The 17681-nt window shown below is 39.1% G+C and overlaps 1 protein-coding gene across 6 annotated transcripts in view; it reads right to left on the bottom strand.

Annotated features, from left to right (window-relative positions):
* Positions 1-17681, bottom strand: part of STARD13 (StAR related lipid transfer domain containing 13) — a 332321-nt gene that overhangs the window by 252052 nt on the left and 62588 nt on the right. For all 6 annotated transcript variants that reach the window (XR_016462786.1, XM_090133176.1, XM_090133167.1 and 3 more), the window contains one exon: positions 1755-2664. Coding sequence is in view for 5 of the 6 variants with exons in the window: in XM_090133176.1 (XP_089989302.1) it covers positions 1755-2492 (738 nt within the window). In the remaining variant the exon portion in view is untranslated. The remainder of the gene's footprint in view (positions 1-1754; positions 2665-17681) is intronic.

Genomic DNA, 17681 nt, shown 5'->3' with positions numbered 1-17681 from the left:
CAGGCAATTTATAATCCATTAGTTTGCACTACAAACCGCATCCTTGAGTTTATTTAATGGCACAGACATAAAGTAAACTAAATGACAACGGCATCCATTCTTTCTCTTTTATCTATGGGGATGACCTTCAGTGAACAGAATCCAAGGGATGTTGCGCATGCATTTTGATGTTTATTTATATTAATGGGAATGTTGGGATTACTGTCCCCGCATAAATGAGGAAGCAAGCCTTGGCTTAGGGTGGCGGAACAATCCAATTATTTAATAAGATCTGTGTCATGAGAATGTTTCAGGGTCATTGTTGCATCAAAAGATGCACTGCTTTGGAACTACTTTGGGGCCTTGGTTTTCTATTATTAGCTGCTGAGAAAACTGAAAATCTGGCTTCTTCCTCTGTGAGCTGATGGGTTTCCTGATTATATATACTAGGATCGGTGTGAAATATAACCAGAAATCTCCCACTTATTTTAGGTCAGAATTATTCACCCCAAACTGGAGAAAGATTATTTTAAAGGAAAGAAGTAACTAAGCATTATATACTGTAATCTTGATGTTAACTTGGGCATTTTAGTTCCAATTCTTCTTTCTTTGTTTATCAGAAATCAATGAAGCAACTTTGTGTAACCCTTCTAGTAAGTACTAGAAGTAAAGAAGACAAACTGAAGACAGAGAAAAATAAATGACATTGGTTAAAAGAAAAGAGCTGCAGCCTAAATTTCAGGGCATAGAGACTTTCTACATTGAAAATAACTTCAAAAAGAAGGAGGAAGAGAAGAGGTATGGAGGAAGAGGAAGGAAAGGTATGACTGACCTGCGGTTCAACATTAATTTGTGCTGCCATTTCAGGAACACTGGAATTTTAAGAGTTTGTTTTCCCCAGCGTTTGGAATCACTTCATATTTTTGTACTAGAACTGAACTACAGTGATAAACATGGTTAGCTCCAGGCATTTGGTTTGTCATCAGCTGGGAGCAGAAAGAAAGCCTCGCTTATTCTCTTGGAAAGCTGCTATTCCTCCAGTTCCAAAAGACACAAGTAATTTACTCCAGTCTTTTTTAAAGGAAAGGTAATAGTTGGATGATTCTTCTTACAGAATGTTTTCCATTTTGTCCTAAATCTTCTTTGGTTTTGTTTTGGACATTGGTTTATAATGATGTGCACCACTAAAGATACAAAGAAACCACTCTATTTATTTTATTATAGACCCGTTTGTCACCTGTCCTCCATATTATTGTAATCAAATAAGAAAAAGGAAAATATTCCTATTTAATAGAAGCAGTGCTGTAAGTTGGGAAGAGTAGTGCTACAGTTCCTCTACTCTAAAAAAGGCCATTATTTAGCATAAGGAAATATACGCTGCTCTTACAGTAATCTTAAGCTCTGTCCTGTTGGAACAGTCAGTAGATTTAGAGAATAGCTAGGAATATATGCTGCATGTAGCATAATACGTCATCATTTAGGACCATGGGAAACTGAGCCAGTGTTCCTATTACAATATAAAATGGAAAACTCAAATTTGAAGTTCTGTCTGATGGAAATGAGGTCAGTCTGATGAAACTGATTTGTCTAAGGTAAAAGCCCAGCATTATATTTTTAATGTTTTGTATATTATTGTAGGTTTATATTCTTAATTATGTAATTAACATTGCTTATCACTGTATAACAGCTTGTGTCAGTTCTCCTCCTGACACAAAAAGCTTAAATTATACCACTTATTTAAAACACACTTGGAACAAAACAATAGCTTCTGTTACCTCCAGCTCCATGTGTTTTTCCTCCTTGACATGGTCCTTCAATTCCATTTTGGAATTATCATCACAGTCTTCTAAATGACAGATGTGTGGATACTCAGTAAGTTCACATTTAGCTTGCTTTCTTGGGAAAACATCCGTTCTGTGAAGGCCATTGAAAAATGCCTCATACAGTGGCAGTTCTGTAAACAGATCATCATCACCTCTGCCATCTGCTTCTTCCTCTTCATATGAAAAGTCATCTTCTCCTGCCTCAGAAATATGGAGTTTAGTATTAGCTTCATGTGATAAAAATTCAAAATCAGAAAATGTGATAGCGCTTGGCTTGTGTCTTATGACTCTGATCTCATGACTCCTTTCTGGTTTCTTGGATGGATTTTCTCCTGCAAGGAGTGGCCATTCTGTGTGTGAAGTAAAGTTTAAAGCTTCTTCCTTTGACTTGTGCCTTGCAGAACACAGTAATTCTTCACAGAGCTGCTCTGCTTCAGATTGATTGGTGGCACTAACACACCCTGTAGTCCCACTAGGTTGCAAAGATGTCTCATTGTGGTCTAATATGGATGACACAGACAGCAAACTCATCTCAGGTTCCAGTAAAACATCCTGAAATTCAGATGGACTTTTCTGTTCTCCTATGTTTCTTTGGTATTCTTCATACTTTGCTTCCTTTGGAGTCCCCAGGCACTTGGCAGATGTAAAACATGGCGAGCCTTGGTTTGCTGCATAGATGTTGGTTTCCATTCCAGTGAGTTTCACCCATCAGAGATCAAAATGACTCCATTTTTGATTTTCTTTAGAAACATCACTCCACATACATAGACAGGAAATATCTTCTTATTATTCCGAAACCATGATCAAATAATCATTATTAATGCCTGGATTCTTATACCATTCATCTGAATACTCTCTGTTCCTGGAAATTAAAAAGAAATAAGAAAAAAATTATTGATAGGACCTTGCTTGCAATGAAATGCATCGGCAGCAGTGATTCTAAAATGTGACATTCCTGTATCAAATTTACCTATAGCTCTCTTCAGAAACATTTGATGTATGCAGATTCGATGAATTTAAAACATCAGAACTCTGACTTGTTTACTGTAGAGATCAGGAAAGAATTAGAAAATGCAGAAATGTTTTTTTAAAAATACTGACTTCACATTGATTATTTACAGAATGGATCAAAATCACTCAATCTGGTGATATATGCTTGTTATCAAAACTTCATTTTTACCATCTGTTCAATTATTGAGAACTTCTACACCGTTCTGATAAAGCTACTGAAAGGTCACGAGGAAGAAAAAGGAGGCAAAGCGGCTGACAGAAAATAAAGAACGTTTCAATAAGGGTGGGATCTTCCGTTGCTCAGCTTCTCCAGCACAGCACCTGTCCACTTCCAATAAATTTGCACAGCAAAAAGAGATGGCTAAAAATACAGAGTTTCAGTTCTACAACAGAGTTGGCCATTAAACCATGGTCTGGTTTAAATCAGTCCTAACTTCTGGACTCACACCACGTGTGTGGGCCTCCAGCACGGTAAGAGGAGCAGCTGAGGAACCAATCTTGCATCAGTTACATAGCTTACATTCACTCATATATGTAATGTACTTTTTTGTGACAGATCGAATATTGATAGTATTTATTTTAAGGATTGTTTCAGTACTCCATCTGTGAGACAGCAAAGGAGAACAGAAGCTTTTCAAAACAAGAAGAGAAACTTATGCCTTTGATGTGTGCGGCAAGCCTGTCACTGCTGGGAAGGCTTGTCAGAAGGCAGCTCTGTGATTGTCAGAGTGGGAAGCAAGCAGAGCAAGATGCTGGCATGTGACATGCCTATCACTGCATGTGCCATAAGCTAAGTAAGGTGTACTAGCTAGGCAAATTTTATTGCTGGTTAGTACATATTTCAGTTTTATAGGCATACTTTGAGTAACAGAAATAATATTGTGTGTATATAGAAAATTTGGATTTGTTATGTATTACCGTTGCCATTTGCTTTTTGGTTGTAAAAGGTGCAAGCATGCTGGTATGCACGATTTTAGAAAAGCATTCCTCTCAGTTATTGTTAGCTATGAAAAGTCAGACGTTACTGTTAGCTGACTGGCCTCCTGCTGGAGTCAGTAGAGGGAGGAAAATGCTTCCTGAAGGTAAATGCCTATTTTAGCATAATCTCCCTCCTAGCATGACCCTCTTTTCCAAACCATAAAGGAGAGATAGACAGAATGCTTACACAACTCACACAACTTTGAGATGGGCAGATAAAGGCAAGAAGAAGGGACCCTTATATGTCATCTGGACCAACTCCCCTGCAATGAGCAGGGACACCTACAGCTTGATCAGGTTGCTCAGAGCCCGATACAGACTGACATTGAGTGTCTTTAGGGACAGGGCATCCACCACATCTCTGGGCAACCTGTGCCAGTGCCTCACCACCCTTACTGTAAAAACCTTCTTTCTTATATCTCCAAGAAGAATCTCTCCCCATGTCTTTTTTTTTGCACAATAACAGCAGACTGTAATGTCTACATGTAAATGACAAAACTGCATTGGAAAACTCATTTTCTAAGAAGCTTCAAGAAGGCCATCTAAATAGAAGTGACTTCACTTTCAGAAACACTGAACACCCTTGATTCTTTCTCCCTAGTGCTACATGAACTGAGTACAACGTCTGAAAAAGTAGACGCCCTTTGAAAGGAACGACTGGGGTAACTAACCTTTCACATGCTATTTCAGGCACGATGAGAAAGCCTTCTGCCATTTAGGTGACTATTGACAATTATCTAAGCCATTACTGCTGCTCTTCAGCCCCCTGGCATGCTCCATCCTGCCGGAAGGCATCCTGCCAGTGCCCACATTCCCACTCTGCAGAGCCAGGAACAAGAAAAGTGATGCTGCTATTCAAGAAGTCAACCCAGAAGGCATCAAAAGAGCTTTGACTGCTTTTTATTTCTACTACTTTGTGATGCTTTAAACTCCAAAACATGAATTATAATCCCTGAGAAAAAAAAAAAAAAACAACCACCCATACTTGCTGTTACCTCTGAATAATACAGCATCTAAAGTAAACTCCCAGCTTCATTTTACATTTCATGAAATTCTTTCTTTCAAGTGATTTCCAGTTTTCAAGGATGTGGTGTGAAGCTGTAGATTCTACAGTTTAATTACAAAAGGCATGAAAAAGATTTTCCTTTTATCAGGGCTGTTTACTGCCTTGGACTCTTTTTCCTGCAATGAGACTGGGACAAAGAAAGCATGCAGGAGCAGACGGGTTCTGTGCAAGTGTGGCAAGAAATCTATGAAAAGAAAGTGATAAAAGAGTGTGAGTTCACCCACACATCCTTGGAACATCTCTCTTTACTCGATCTAGCAGAGATGGGCAAAAAAAGCACCCTTCTACAAAATACCAGATTCTGCATTTTATAAAAAGTTACACATAGACATTTAAAGCTCCTAAAAACTGAACATTTTTGGCAGAACTGTGGGTTGGAAATCCTGCCCATACCGAAATATGTAACTTAGAGAGGCTTATGCATTCCGAGCTAAATCTGTATGTGTCGTAAAAGGCCCGTAACACAGACCTGCAAAATAATATAATGAATAATGACCACCGCAATTATGAATGCATGCACTTAAAAGTTCTGAAAAATAACAATCTTTCTGAAAAAGGTCTTTATAAGTAGGGAAGTTATTTCATATGCAACGTGATTCTCAGTATATACTGTAGCATTAGCTGTACCAGCAGTGACTTACTGCTGGTAGGATCAGATGCTGAGTAACAAAAATCTCTTGGGCGTATGCGTGCTTTTTCTAAGTAGGAAGAGCAGTGTAGGGACTGCCACAGTAAACTGTCCTACTAAAACTGACTCCGAAACAGCCTAAGGAAGAACACACACACACACAAAAAGCAATATGGGATTTTTTTAAGCTAAAATATGAAATCTGTATCTGAGTGTGATAATCAACTTCAGCTTTCTATACGCATGCATTTGACATGTAAATGGAACTTTGTTTTCTAAGGAAAGCTTCTTACAAGTCAGCAATGGATTAATACAGATCTGAGGTACAGATACTGCAGTGATGTGGAAGGAAAGTTTCCTTGTGGTCTGGTAAAAGCGAAGATATCTGTGCAGATGCACAGCTAAATTTCTATGTATCACCCTCCACTGGCTTGAATCTCCTTTGCCTAGACAACCAAAATGTGTATAAGACCACCAAGTTTTGCACAAACTTAATACAAAAAGCACATATTAGGCTTAAGCACAAAATAGGAGAATGTTACTCATTTATATCTTCTTGAGTTAGTACAAGGAGAATTGCTTTCTGGGGAAATTACTATGCTTTATTTCACAGGATTATTGTAACAACAAGTCACCTAGACTAACCTGCAAATACTGATTAAATATTACTGCATTTCAATATCCATTGAAATTGCATTTCACTATGCATTTTGGCATTGCATAGCATGTGAATGTGTGGAAATTTCTTACTTTTTAGAAGTCTATTTAAACATGAACTGACAGAGTAAACCAGCAAAGCGAGCCCTGGTCTGGGCTACAGTGGAAGAGCACTCACCCAAAATAAAGAGTTTTTACCCCTCAGCCCTTAATGCATTTGTTTGCCTTTCACGATGACTTTGTTTAGTATTTCCCAGCAACTTAAACAATCTTCCCCTAAAAAATTAAGCAAGCAAGCCAAGAGAATGTGAAACGTACAGACTAACAGCAAATTAGGAGAGCAGGATTTTCTTTTCCTGTTCATAATTTTACCTGTTTTGCAAGGTAACCTCATATTTTTCAATTCAGTTAATTTCCGTGAGCGTAACAACAGGAACTCAGTAGCCAAAAGATCCTCCAAGCATTGGAGCAGAACAGAAAAAGAAATGAACAGATCCTTAACAAAAGGCATTTCGGCTTGCTTGCTGCACAAGAGCTCTGTCAACAGAAGTATGTGTGAGAATCCCTGGGGCTAAAACAGCCTTCTGCAAGCACCAGCCAAATTATTCACAGTAAAAGAGAGGAAAAAAAAAAAAAAAAAGGAGAGGGGGAAAAAAATAAAAGGAGAGAAAGAGCATGCTTCACAGCAACACAAGGTGCTTCTAAAAATACAGTGAGACCTCATTCTTCATACTGAGCAAGACCTGAACGCTTTGCTTTGCTTTATCACCTGGAGCACCTGGAGTCAGGCTCCCAGTGCACACACTGCTCTGGAGACTGCCAGGTTTTGTAAAGGGAGGCTGTGAAATGCCTTTTCATGTAGCACTTCCAAGCAATAGGAAGGAAGACCAAAATTAGCTTTCCATGTCACATGGCGAATTCTTATTGTTTGTCTGTTTTTTCAAGTCCTACATCTGCTGCCAAGTCTTCACAAGTCTTCTATATATATTAGTAGTATTGTGCCTTGCAGACAGAATGTCTCATGTGCTGCAAGGCAGAGCTGTAGCGTAGGCTTCTGGATGCAAATTTCATGGTGTGAGTATAAATCAGTTACTTGCAAACCAAGCCAGCAAAAGAAAGAGATGAATTGCCATTAGAAAATGAGAAGACTGCTGAGCTATACTATAATTTTTGTTGTCTTTTTCTATACTGCTTTGATTAGAGCAAACAGCAAAAATGAAAAAGCTGCAACACCATTCTATTTGTGTAATGGCTCCTGTCTGCCAGTTGCAGCAGATTACATCTTTCACCTTGAAGTATCCACAGGCAGAGTTTCTGCCAAATCTCTATCCCTCCTGACTCATTGCATGAATGAGGGAGACAGCCCTTGGATGCACCTGATTGCTTTCATGGAAGTTAAGCAGTATTTTAGTCAGCAAAGAATTTGGAATGTTTATGAATGAATTGCTCAGCAAATGAAGGCACATATCGAGGCAACCATTTTACAGGAATTACTTTATAGTTCAGCTTAGAAGTGCTTACAGTCTGCAGACACCTGCACCACCAACCCTTTCCTTGCTGGTCCCACCTCCACTGTGACAGAAGCTCATTTTGCATTGCAATCTCAAATTCAATTATCAACAATGATAAAGAGACACTTTGCTAATGTAGCTGGGCCTTCACTCCTGGGCTGCTTTCCAACCACCATCCTCACTGATGCTCTTATACCAGCTGGACCTTAGGATCATCAGCATTCTCAACAGCGCTGTCATGGTCACCTCACCACTATGTGGAGAAGTGGCTTAATTGCAAGTCAGGTGAGCAAATGTCTCCACAACACAGCTCATTCAATTTCTAAGAACTTAAATGGATGGGAAATGCTGACCCTTAGCTAGTTTACATTATGAGGACCTGACTTTGCAAATCATTCTGTTGTGTCCATCCTGTGCAGAGCCATTACCATCCTAAGCAGAATCCATGCATAACCATCAGTGAAGTGAGGACTAAACATGGCCTTGGAAAGATCTCATCCTGTTGGGTACCCTATTGCATCTCCTTAAAATAAAGTAGCAGAAAGGAGTGAGGTATGAATGGGGATCTGCAGATGGATGCCTTTCAGCGTGGTTCTCATACAAATGAAGTGTCCCAAGTACGATCTGGCTTTCCTTCAGCCAGTCAACTTCTTTTAGTATTGCATTCAATTTATTACTTTTTTATTCGCTATACTGCCTCAAGTATTCTGTCTTGTACCTATGAAACACAGCACCAAGCTCCTAATGACATGTTGGCCTAAGGTTGTTTGACTACATGCTTTCAGGAGGCAATTCCAAGGGATTTAAGATTACAATCTGAACTACCTGAGAAATGAAACTTTCTGTGAAGTTGCTGAAAATCCCAGTGCTCATGGGAAAGAAGGGGTGAAAGCTACGTGTGTGCATAGGCATTTATCTGTAATCTATGTTATTAAATAAAAAACAGATTTTTTTAATATACTGCATTGGAGTACTTTGGCTTCGTTTTTATATGAGCGGTGGAATCAACATAAGACAGGAAAGGCAGCCAGTCATACACAGACACTGGTCATAAGCAGAGGCCCCAAAAATGAACCAACACATAATAAATACTTTAAAAGCAACTCTGAATAAACCATAAAGGGGAAAAAATAAGTAAATAGCTGTCTCCCTTCAGGTTGAGATTCTTGGCATTGTTAAAATCCTAGTTCTTCATCTAAGTAAGCAGTCCAAACCAAAGTCAGGAAACAGCATTCCTGCAAGAGAAGTCACAGAGATCTGAGCTCCTGCTCCCTCCAGCTTAAATAACAGCACTGTTTCTACAGCCTGTAATGTGAATTCCATTACATATGTTTGAGGGATGCTCAACAGACTGCCTGTAAATTAATCTTCATTTTGCATAAGAGGAAAGAGGCTGAAAGAAACAGTTTTCTCATGTTGGAAGATACCCACATTGGGTATCTTTGGGTATTTATACCCAAAGTGGAGGAATTAAGGGTCATATTAACATCTCTAAATTTCCTTTTAAACTGATGAAAGAGGAAACATAGAAGACATCCACTTCTCACTCTACAGTTACGTAAATAACAAGCAATTTTCTTTCCTACTTAGCTCTTGTCTATTGAAAGCTGTATGTCAGTACAAAATTGTCCTTCACAACAGCCTACAAATGGATATACTTTGGTTGGCTTCTGAAGTTGCATTCTTCCCTCAGAAATCTGCTGGACCTGTGATGTGCATCAGCAGCAAAAGACACTAGAAAATGGAAGTTATTTTGGCATTTTATAGGTGCAGACACAGCTATAGATCCATGTTTATTGTTGCAAAAAGGGAAATAGAATTCTTTAACGTTATTTACTGCTCTGCAAAAAGAAAATACATCATTGCCTTTGGTGAGAAGATATCAGATTAATTTCACTTATTATTATCCAGTGACACAAGCAATTGGAAGCTTGTGTCTACTGTGACCACACAGGTAGCAAGAGAGAAGCAAACTGGAATCAAACCTTTTTTATCACACAAAGGCATGTCTTAGTCATGCCTTAGTTCATCTTCCATCCATAAAAAATTGGTTTTTTTCTTTACTGTCACGATTGAATTTATACAAACAACTGAAGAGGTAACAGGCATCATCAAGACTTATTTTTATAAGCTGAACTCTTCCTAATAGTTCTATTTATAAGGAGCTGCATTTTATTGCAAATGTCCACTCTTCTCTCCCCTGTGCACACGGTCCTCCTAAAGAGGGATAAGCCAATGATCTTAACCAAATCAACTCTCCAGAGCCTACTTTTGCTTCAAGCTTCCCTTGCAGCAGAATCCTCAGTCCTTTCCATGCCTTAGCTCTTGCTTCTGTTGCCAAATTTATCAAAACTGACAGCAGCCCTCTTCTGTGTAAGTATCTGTGTCGGTAACTGCAGTATGTTATTATGGAAAGTTTTAAGGCTAAATCAGAGAACGCTCAGAAAACAAACAGGAGTGAGTTCTTTAGTGCCATGTATGTTATATCAGTTGGTGGTTTTGCAGCTCCCCAGCTTTATACTGCTACCAGTCTTTTAAAGTTTCTGCAGCATTTTGGCATCATGCTACATTTGTCAGTTGAAATACATTGCTTAATCCAAGGCTGGTAAACATCTGAATAGGCAGGGCTTTGATTTATGAACTGCATCAATATGGTAATGAGGACATTGGCTGGGCAATTAGTTTTAAATTGTATAAGCTCACACTAGCTTTTGTTGCTACAAGCACAAAGGTTTGTCTGAACACCTCTGAGTTCAGTACTGCAGAACCCTCTGGTGTCTCCATACCTATCAGACCAGAACTGTAGCAAATTAAAGCTCCCGCTACACCTTTTGAAGTTAATAGCACAAAATAATTTGCATGAAAATATCAGCAGTAAATAGATATACCCGTTTAAAATGCTACTTTATCCACGCTTTATTTTTACATTCCACTATTGGCTTTGGACTCTAACGATGTCTTTATCACCATCTCTAATCAGTGCCTGTAATGAATGCTAAAGAAGTGGTGACCCCACAATAAACGCCCATTGCTACAAGGGCTGTGCCAGAGGGCAGGCTCCTCCTCTTGAGATCTGCAAGATCAATGAGATATAAATGGCTGTGATAGAGGACCATGTCAGCTGGGATGAACATAAGTTATTTCAGAGGGAGCCAAAGTTATCTTGGAGGAACCCCCTGTGACCCCTATCCCTATGTACAATATGGTCAGTAGGCATCCTATACAGTTTTGGTTAAGCAATATATATATATATTTTGTAAAAAACACTTTCCTTAAAAACATGTTTTTGATGAATGACCCAATATGAATCTGAAATAAAGGAATGCATTTAAGTTGGGGACTATTCACGTCTTTTGATTAATCTATTTAATTTTTTAGAGCTTCAGATGAAATATACAGAGTGTTCAGAAGAATATTGAAGTATTTTCAACCTTTATATCTCTTGCTTCACCATGCCATTTTTGTTTTGTTTTACTAAATATTTAGTTTTCACAGTTCTTTTCAATTATTCATTTTTTGAGTAAGTTTATGTGTTGTATATTTTTTACAACCAGGAGAAGTCAAAACACTCAGCAATACTTTAGTGACAGCTGCTTGAGAGGTATCCAAATTCTTATTTATGTACAGAAGGAAGTGTATCTTAAACTAGTGTGCATATTTGAGGCCTGAATTGCTATTTTGAACAAGTTCCCTGTTTACTTTCTGCTCTTTAGTTATTTCTTCTCTTCTCTTTAAAGATCTTGAGATCAGTTAGTTACACTCAACTGTTTGCCAGTTTCAGTTCTTAAATTCCAGACCTCTGCTTACTTTCTTGTTTTGTTGGCTACATCGGATTTATGGTGTCAGATGATATTTTCCCCATAGAGGGGGTCCTTGTAGACATTTTGTCAACTAACAGCCCTACTTTTTTGAGAAACTCAAACAACAAAACTTTCCAAATGGTGTAACAGAATGCAGTACAGAAATATCGAAACCAGTTCTTTGCTTCTTAGCCTAGGTCTCAGAAGTAAGAAATGATTCTACAATTCTGTGAAAGCAGTGGAGCTGAGATATATGTCTGTAATATACCATGTAATACCAAAAACTTAGCCTAGAGATCTTTACGTGGCACATGCAATAAATGCAAGCCAAGAGAGGCCCTTTTCAAAACCTTCTGTAAGTTTGGCTTCTTATGCTATGAATTTATCCTGTGACACTACATCTTTTCATCTTTCCTCCATAGAGGATTAATCTGCTTTGGACACTACTAAATAACCACCCCATCAAGAAAAACTCTGAAATCCACTACTGGATGCTTCTAGAAATTTTACTGCTCACAATATCTAAAGCACAGTCCACAAAACAACTGAGCTTCTCTTTTTTTTTTTTTTTTTTAAACTTTCTAAGAAGACATGAACCATTTATTTCCAACTTGCAATAAATAAAAACAAAAGAGATATAGAAATCTGAATCAAAGGGGGGTGCCCGTTGCCTGGCAGGAGGAAGCTCATCCAGAACTCGAATAATCCAGTTTCCCTGGAAGCACAGTATTGATACAAGCTCTGTTGCAGAGCCCTTTAAAACAAGCAGAATGGTTATTTCCAGGTCATTTCTGTGTAGTGTACAAGCATTCAGCCAAAAGGTCAACATCCGCCTCTCAGTAGGCAGTGACTTCTGAAGCTCTATTCAAATATATTAAACTCTGAGATAAATGGTCTCTTTCATCCTCTCTTTTACAAGTACAAAGTGTGTTGTGTTAACAGGAGGGAGATTTTCTTTTCTTCAGAGTACTGCAGATGACAGTCATTAATTCAGATATCAGAGAGGAGTAAAATTATTAAGGTTCTTCCCTTGAGACATGAAAAGGACCTGTTGCTTTGACTGAGCCTTAGAAGTGCCAGACATTTAGTTTCAGTCTTTATTCATTAAAAACACCAGTGTATTCATTTGGGCATATTACATGTACTTACATAGACAGTCTATTACAGTTCAGCATGCCTGCAGCATTGTAAAGGTCTGTCAGCAAACCAGTCCTTCATGGATATAAAACTCAATGACTATAAATCATATCAGACTAAAATGCTGGCATGTATTTTTCATGCTGGATATTGAATCTTTTTAACAATGAGGAGTAATCACTGCATTGGCAGTTTTTAGTTAAAAAGCAGGAAAACAGGTAATGATATGCATACGAAAATTTCATTACCTTCCTGGTAAGCACATGGTAGAACAAATGCTTTCACTCTTGAAGCCCTCCTCTCTCTATCACTAGCAAATGTTCCATACAGCTTAAGGCCAAAGTTTGTGATGTTTTCATCAAAAAATGCCTCAGGAGGGACTGATCTTCTGAAATCATGGACCTTTCCTTTTGAAAACTATCAAGCACTACTAAAGAATAGCTCTCTGAAGGGACTCTGAAGAGTCATTTATCTAACAAAAATTCTGATTTCAAAACATGATTAGCTGGTTTTAAAGTGCATCTTTATCCTGACTGTTCCTAGGAGAAGCTTAGAAATTCTAAGAGACTGGAACTAATGCAGTCTTGGCTCCCTGAGCCACAACGATGACAGAGAGAAGCAGTTCTGTGAAATATGGACTTCCTGGTACACCTCCATCAAGACATGAATTAGGAACAACCCAAAACAAGAACAACAGCAATGACTAGAAATTGGGATGTCACCAACAGCATCCACCAGCATGAGCCCCTCTAGCTGGTGAGCCTTCACTGCAGCCACCTCCCTTCAGCAGATGGACATTGGTTGAGTTTTTGGTGGACAGGGAACATGGGATTGGTTTTGTTAACCTTTCATCACCACAAGTCATGTGAACATGGGGCAGTGCTGTGATTGCAAATGTGTTGTTAAGCCCAAGGCTGTGCTGCATTAGTCAAACTCTGCTTGTCCTGATGATACCCAAATGGTCGAGGAAAATGGAACTACTATTAGGCTTTTTTCAGGAAGAATAGAGCTTTGTATAGGAAAATAAGCAAAGGAAATGAGGAGAGTGGCAAATCAGCCATGTCATTTTTCAGAAACATATATCCTCAGGGCTCCAGCCAGCCCTGGAATAATCATGCTCTGAACTCAGGAGATATGCTGCATGATAAACAAGAAATGGGCAAATGAAGATTTGTAGGTATTTAAATTTGCTGTTTCTCCAGCAGATGAAAATTAGGTCAGGGACAGATTGTGTGGAGATACACAGATAATTACAACACCTCCCTTAAATTGCTTATGTTCAGAATAACATATTTATTAGCCTTTTTATATCTCATTTTAACCTATTATTTTTATGTTCTGAAAAGCTCAAATCACATACACTAATGGCATATTGGAGCATACGCAAATACTCACAGAAGAACTCTGCTCATTAGAGAGCTCAGGATGTACTCGGCATGTCCCTGTTGCAATTCACTGCTTCCATCATACCTTTAACTCACTGGGGCTGTAATGATTTTATATTTCTAGGAGTTCCCATTGCAGGCAAAGATTGATAAGAATCAGACTGAGAACTGCATACACACCATCTCATTTTTACTGAAAATACATATTATAACATAATTTTATTTACACGAGCCTAGAATGCTGTAGCCTGGGGTTTCTTGCTTCATCCCACACTTGTGGAAGACAACCAGAGGGGTGTTAATATACCAAAGGTAATGGCAAAACACAAAATGCTAACTTTAGACAACGCATTCTGATAGCTAATCTGTGTTGTTTTAGCATGCTTCTATATGAGATATGTGTGTAATTGTGCAAAAGGTTGAGTTTTCCTTTAAAATTAATATGGTACCTACCTGACAACATCACATTTTTACAGAATTCTTGTCTCAGATAAGACTTAAGAAGACTTAAGAAATGTAGGCTTACATAAATAATTCCTAAGATATTTGAAAGTATCCTAAACAAACACCATACCAGTGAGGGTACAGGCAGGCAGGAGATTTTTACAAGCTTCTGCTTGAGATATGGTTGAGTTTCCTCTTCTCAGAGCAAGAAGAGGAACGCCAGTGAGCATATGTGCTTACTGCCACACAGCTCCCTCACTGCTCCATTTTTCTGTATAAAGGAAAAATATAGAACTACACTGCCTGCTGTTTATCTGTGCCAACCAGCCCCAACGCTGAAGACAGAGTCAGCATTTTGGTTGTCCAGAATAACTCTTTCAGCTGGGGTCCTCCACCTATGCAAGCAAGATGAAATACTGGCCTACAACTTTCCAGGATTTACCTTGAAAGAGCTTTTATGCTTTCAGTATAAGATGAAAAAATACGGTTTTACCAAAGACCAATTTATTCTAAATAAATTGTTGGAACAGAGGAATGGGGAACATCATTGTCCCAGTTTTTTTGGCCTTTAAAGTGTCTTTCAAAATGATGGACCACTTTGCATTCTTCAGGTACAAAGTTGGCTATGGTTTGCACATTCACTTTCTTGGAAGTGACATGTTTATACTGCTTAAGTGGTTACAGTGAAATATCATGTATGGAAACAATACTTCAGGGAGAGTTTAAATATTATTGCAGAAATGCCTGCCCAGCAAACTGCAAAAGTAAGGGTTAACTAGTAGTGAAAAAACAACCAGGGAACTTCCCATAGATGTGTATGCTATGTTCATAGATGGCAGTGACAACCACGTCCCTACAGACCTGAATGCTTTTTACCAAACACCATCTCATCTCTAATCAACAGCTGTGCAACAAGGTTTCTGTTTACTCTGATGGCTGCTTAACCACATCATAAAAGAAATAAAAAGATGATAATTTCAAGATTTTCAGAATTCTTCTTTTCCATTTCTTTTAGCAAATATTTACAGCTTTATTTTGTGTAGATATCTGCTGTGTGGGGTGTGTTCCATCAGCATTTCTTTCAGGAGCTTGTGATAAACAAAAAGAAATAAGATTACTGAGGATAAGCAGTGGCATATCTGCATGCCTCTTACAAATTCAGCAATGCTGTAAGTGTCTCTTACTCCATAAAAACTAGTATGACTCTGTGGTATTTCTAAATACAAGGTACATTTAATCAGGAACAGTGGCCCAGGCTGAACTAAATGCATTCAATGTTTCTCCTTCCCAAAAGATAGAAGACAGATCGCTCCCCATAAAAGTGTAGAGGAGCTTAGCAGTACATTTAAGGAGCACCTGAAAGACAGAAGTGTCTCTTTCTTGGGGAACTGTGGGCTAGCAGAGATAAACTGACCACTGGTGATGCATAGAGAGAAGGCATACTTCTTCAGAAGCTGAATTACGGGTGAAAGATATATATATTAGGTCTACTGTAAAAGTGATTGATCTTTGGAGCTAAAGCAACGGTAGATATTTCAGTGTACTGCTTTGAAAACCAGTCCTTCTTTGGCTCCTGAGCATCTTCCTTGATGTTCCCGATGCTCTCACCCAGGCTAAAAATCTTTCAAATTGAAAACATTGCCTCTAAAAATTCAGCAAATCTTAAAATATTGATCTTGCAGAATGAATTCAAAAAGCATGCTGCAGTGGAACAAACATCTGGTTTTGCAGCTCAATTTATGCCGTCATTTCCTCTGATACTTGCTAAACATTAGCTTTCCACCTTTTCCAATATGTTTTTCTAAAAGCTAGAGCACTGTAGACATTACAGTTAGACATGTACTGACTACTGGAAGGGACTGAGATCTACAAACATTACTGGGCTAAAGGCATCGCAGCTCAGTATCTAACGAAGTTAACAGAAGTGGGAATTGCAACTGTCTTCCTGCTATCAAAGTAACTTCACATCTTGAGAAGAAGAAAGAGACTTAAAAGGACTGTTTGAAGAGGAACAGAACAAATGCAGCCATTATTGAGTAACACATCTATCGACTAACCAAGAACTTCTATTTAATAGAAGGCTAGTAGAAGGCATTGAGCCACAGAATTTGTGTACCTTCTCTATCATCCTTTACAACCTCTTGCAATTTTTTTCTTTATGATCACAATTATTTTGACTAGACTTTCTCACCCGACCTCTTCCTAACAGTTAGGGAATGCTAAAGGCCAGAAGGGTGAAGCTATTATGGCACAATGGGTACCTGTCTGCTACAGGAGTATAAAAAATCACAGTCAGAATGAATAAGAAACACAAAAAGAACTTATTTGGCTCTCTCCGAAGTTGTTCCGTGCAAAATCTAGTTGTTCAGTTCCAAGTGCCCCAAACCTTTCCTTTGACAACCCTTAGCAGCCCACTTTTCTTCCCCTTTGCATTCCCTGCATTGCCATTTGACCTACCTGTGCCAAGCACACAGATGCTCTGGATGCCTCCCTTTTCCTGATGGATGCTCTGCAGTGACTGGTACCTCGCAGACAGGCACACATAGCCCTGGTTGGGCAGAGCTGCCCTGCTTCACAGCCCATGGCCCGCCGTGGGCTCCAGGAGCACTCTCAGGACACTGTGCTGGCAGTGAGGCGGCAGCTCTGCCTCCTGGCAAGCCCAGGCAGCTCTGCCTTCTATCAAGCCAAGTTGGCTGACTGGCAGTGCCTTGAGCGAGCATTTGTAAGCTTATTGTACATAAACAACACCTCTGGTATTAGGCCTTTTGTGTCCCTATCTTGACATGTCAAGTGAGGATAAAGATTAAAGAACCTGAGGAGCAGATTGTCTTGTACAGCAAGAGAGGGGCTTGGGGGGAGGGAATAGACAGAATTGGGGGTAATTTTCAAGAGAGCTGGAAGTGCTTTAGATTTATGGTGAAGGTTGGTATTTTTGACATATATCCTATTTTGATGGAATTGACACACTGCTGCTCTTAGTGGCACTGGCTGAAAATGGCTGAGCTCCAACTCTGTGGTTATTTATGGAGGCCTTCCTCATCCCACTTAGGAAGGCACAGTCTCAGTGGGTCACAGCAAAACTATGTGGCAGCCCAGTGGCTTCTGAGCTTTGCTGGACAGCAGGGGCAGTGTTTTGGACTGATGATCTAGAAAGCAAATCTTCCAACTCCCAGGCAGGTACTTCAGGCAAATGATGGAAAGCCTCTTCTGCTGCCAGTAGAGCACCATCTCTTTAGGGTTAAAAAATCCATCATTCTATTAA

Source organism: Phasianus colchicus, chromosome 1, assembly GCF_987193195.1.
Source record: "Phasianus colchicus chromosome 1, bPhaCol1.hap1.1, whole genome shotgun sequence".
Lineage (NCBI taxonomy): Eukaryota > Metazoa > Chordata > Aves > Galliformes > Phasianidae > Phasianus > Phasianus colchicus.
The sequence above is the reverse complement of the archived record's forward strand: the minus strand, read 5'-3'. Positions and strand labels throughout refer to the sequence as shown.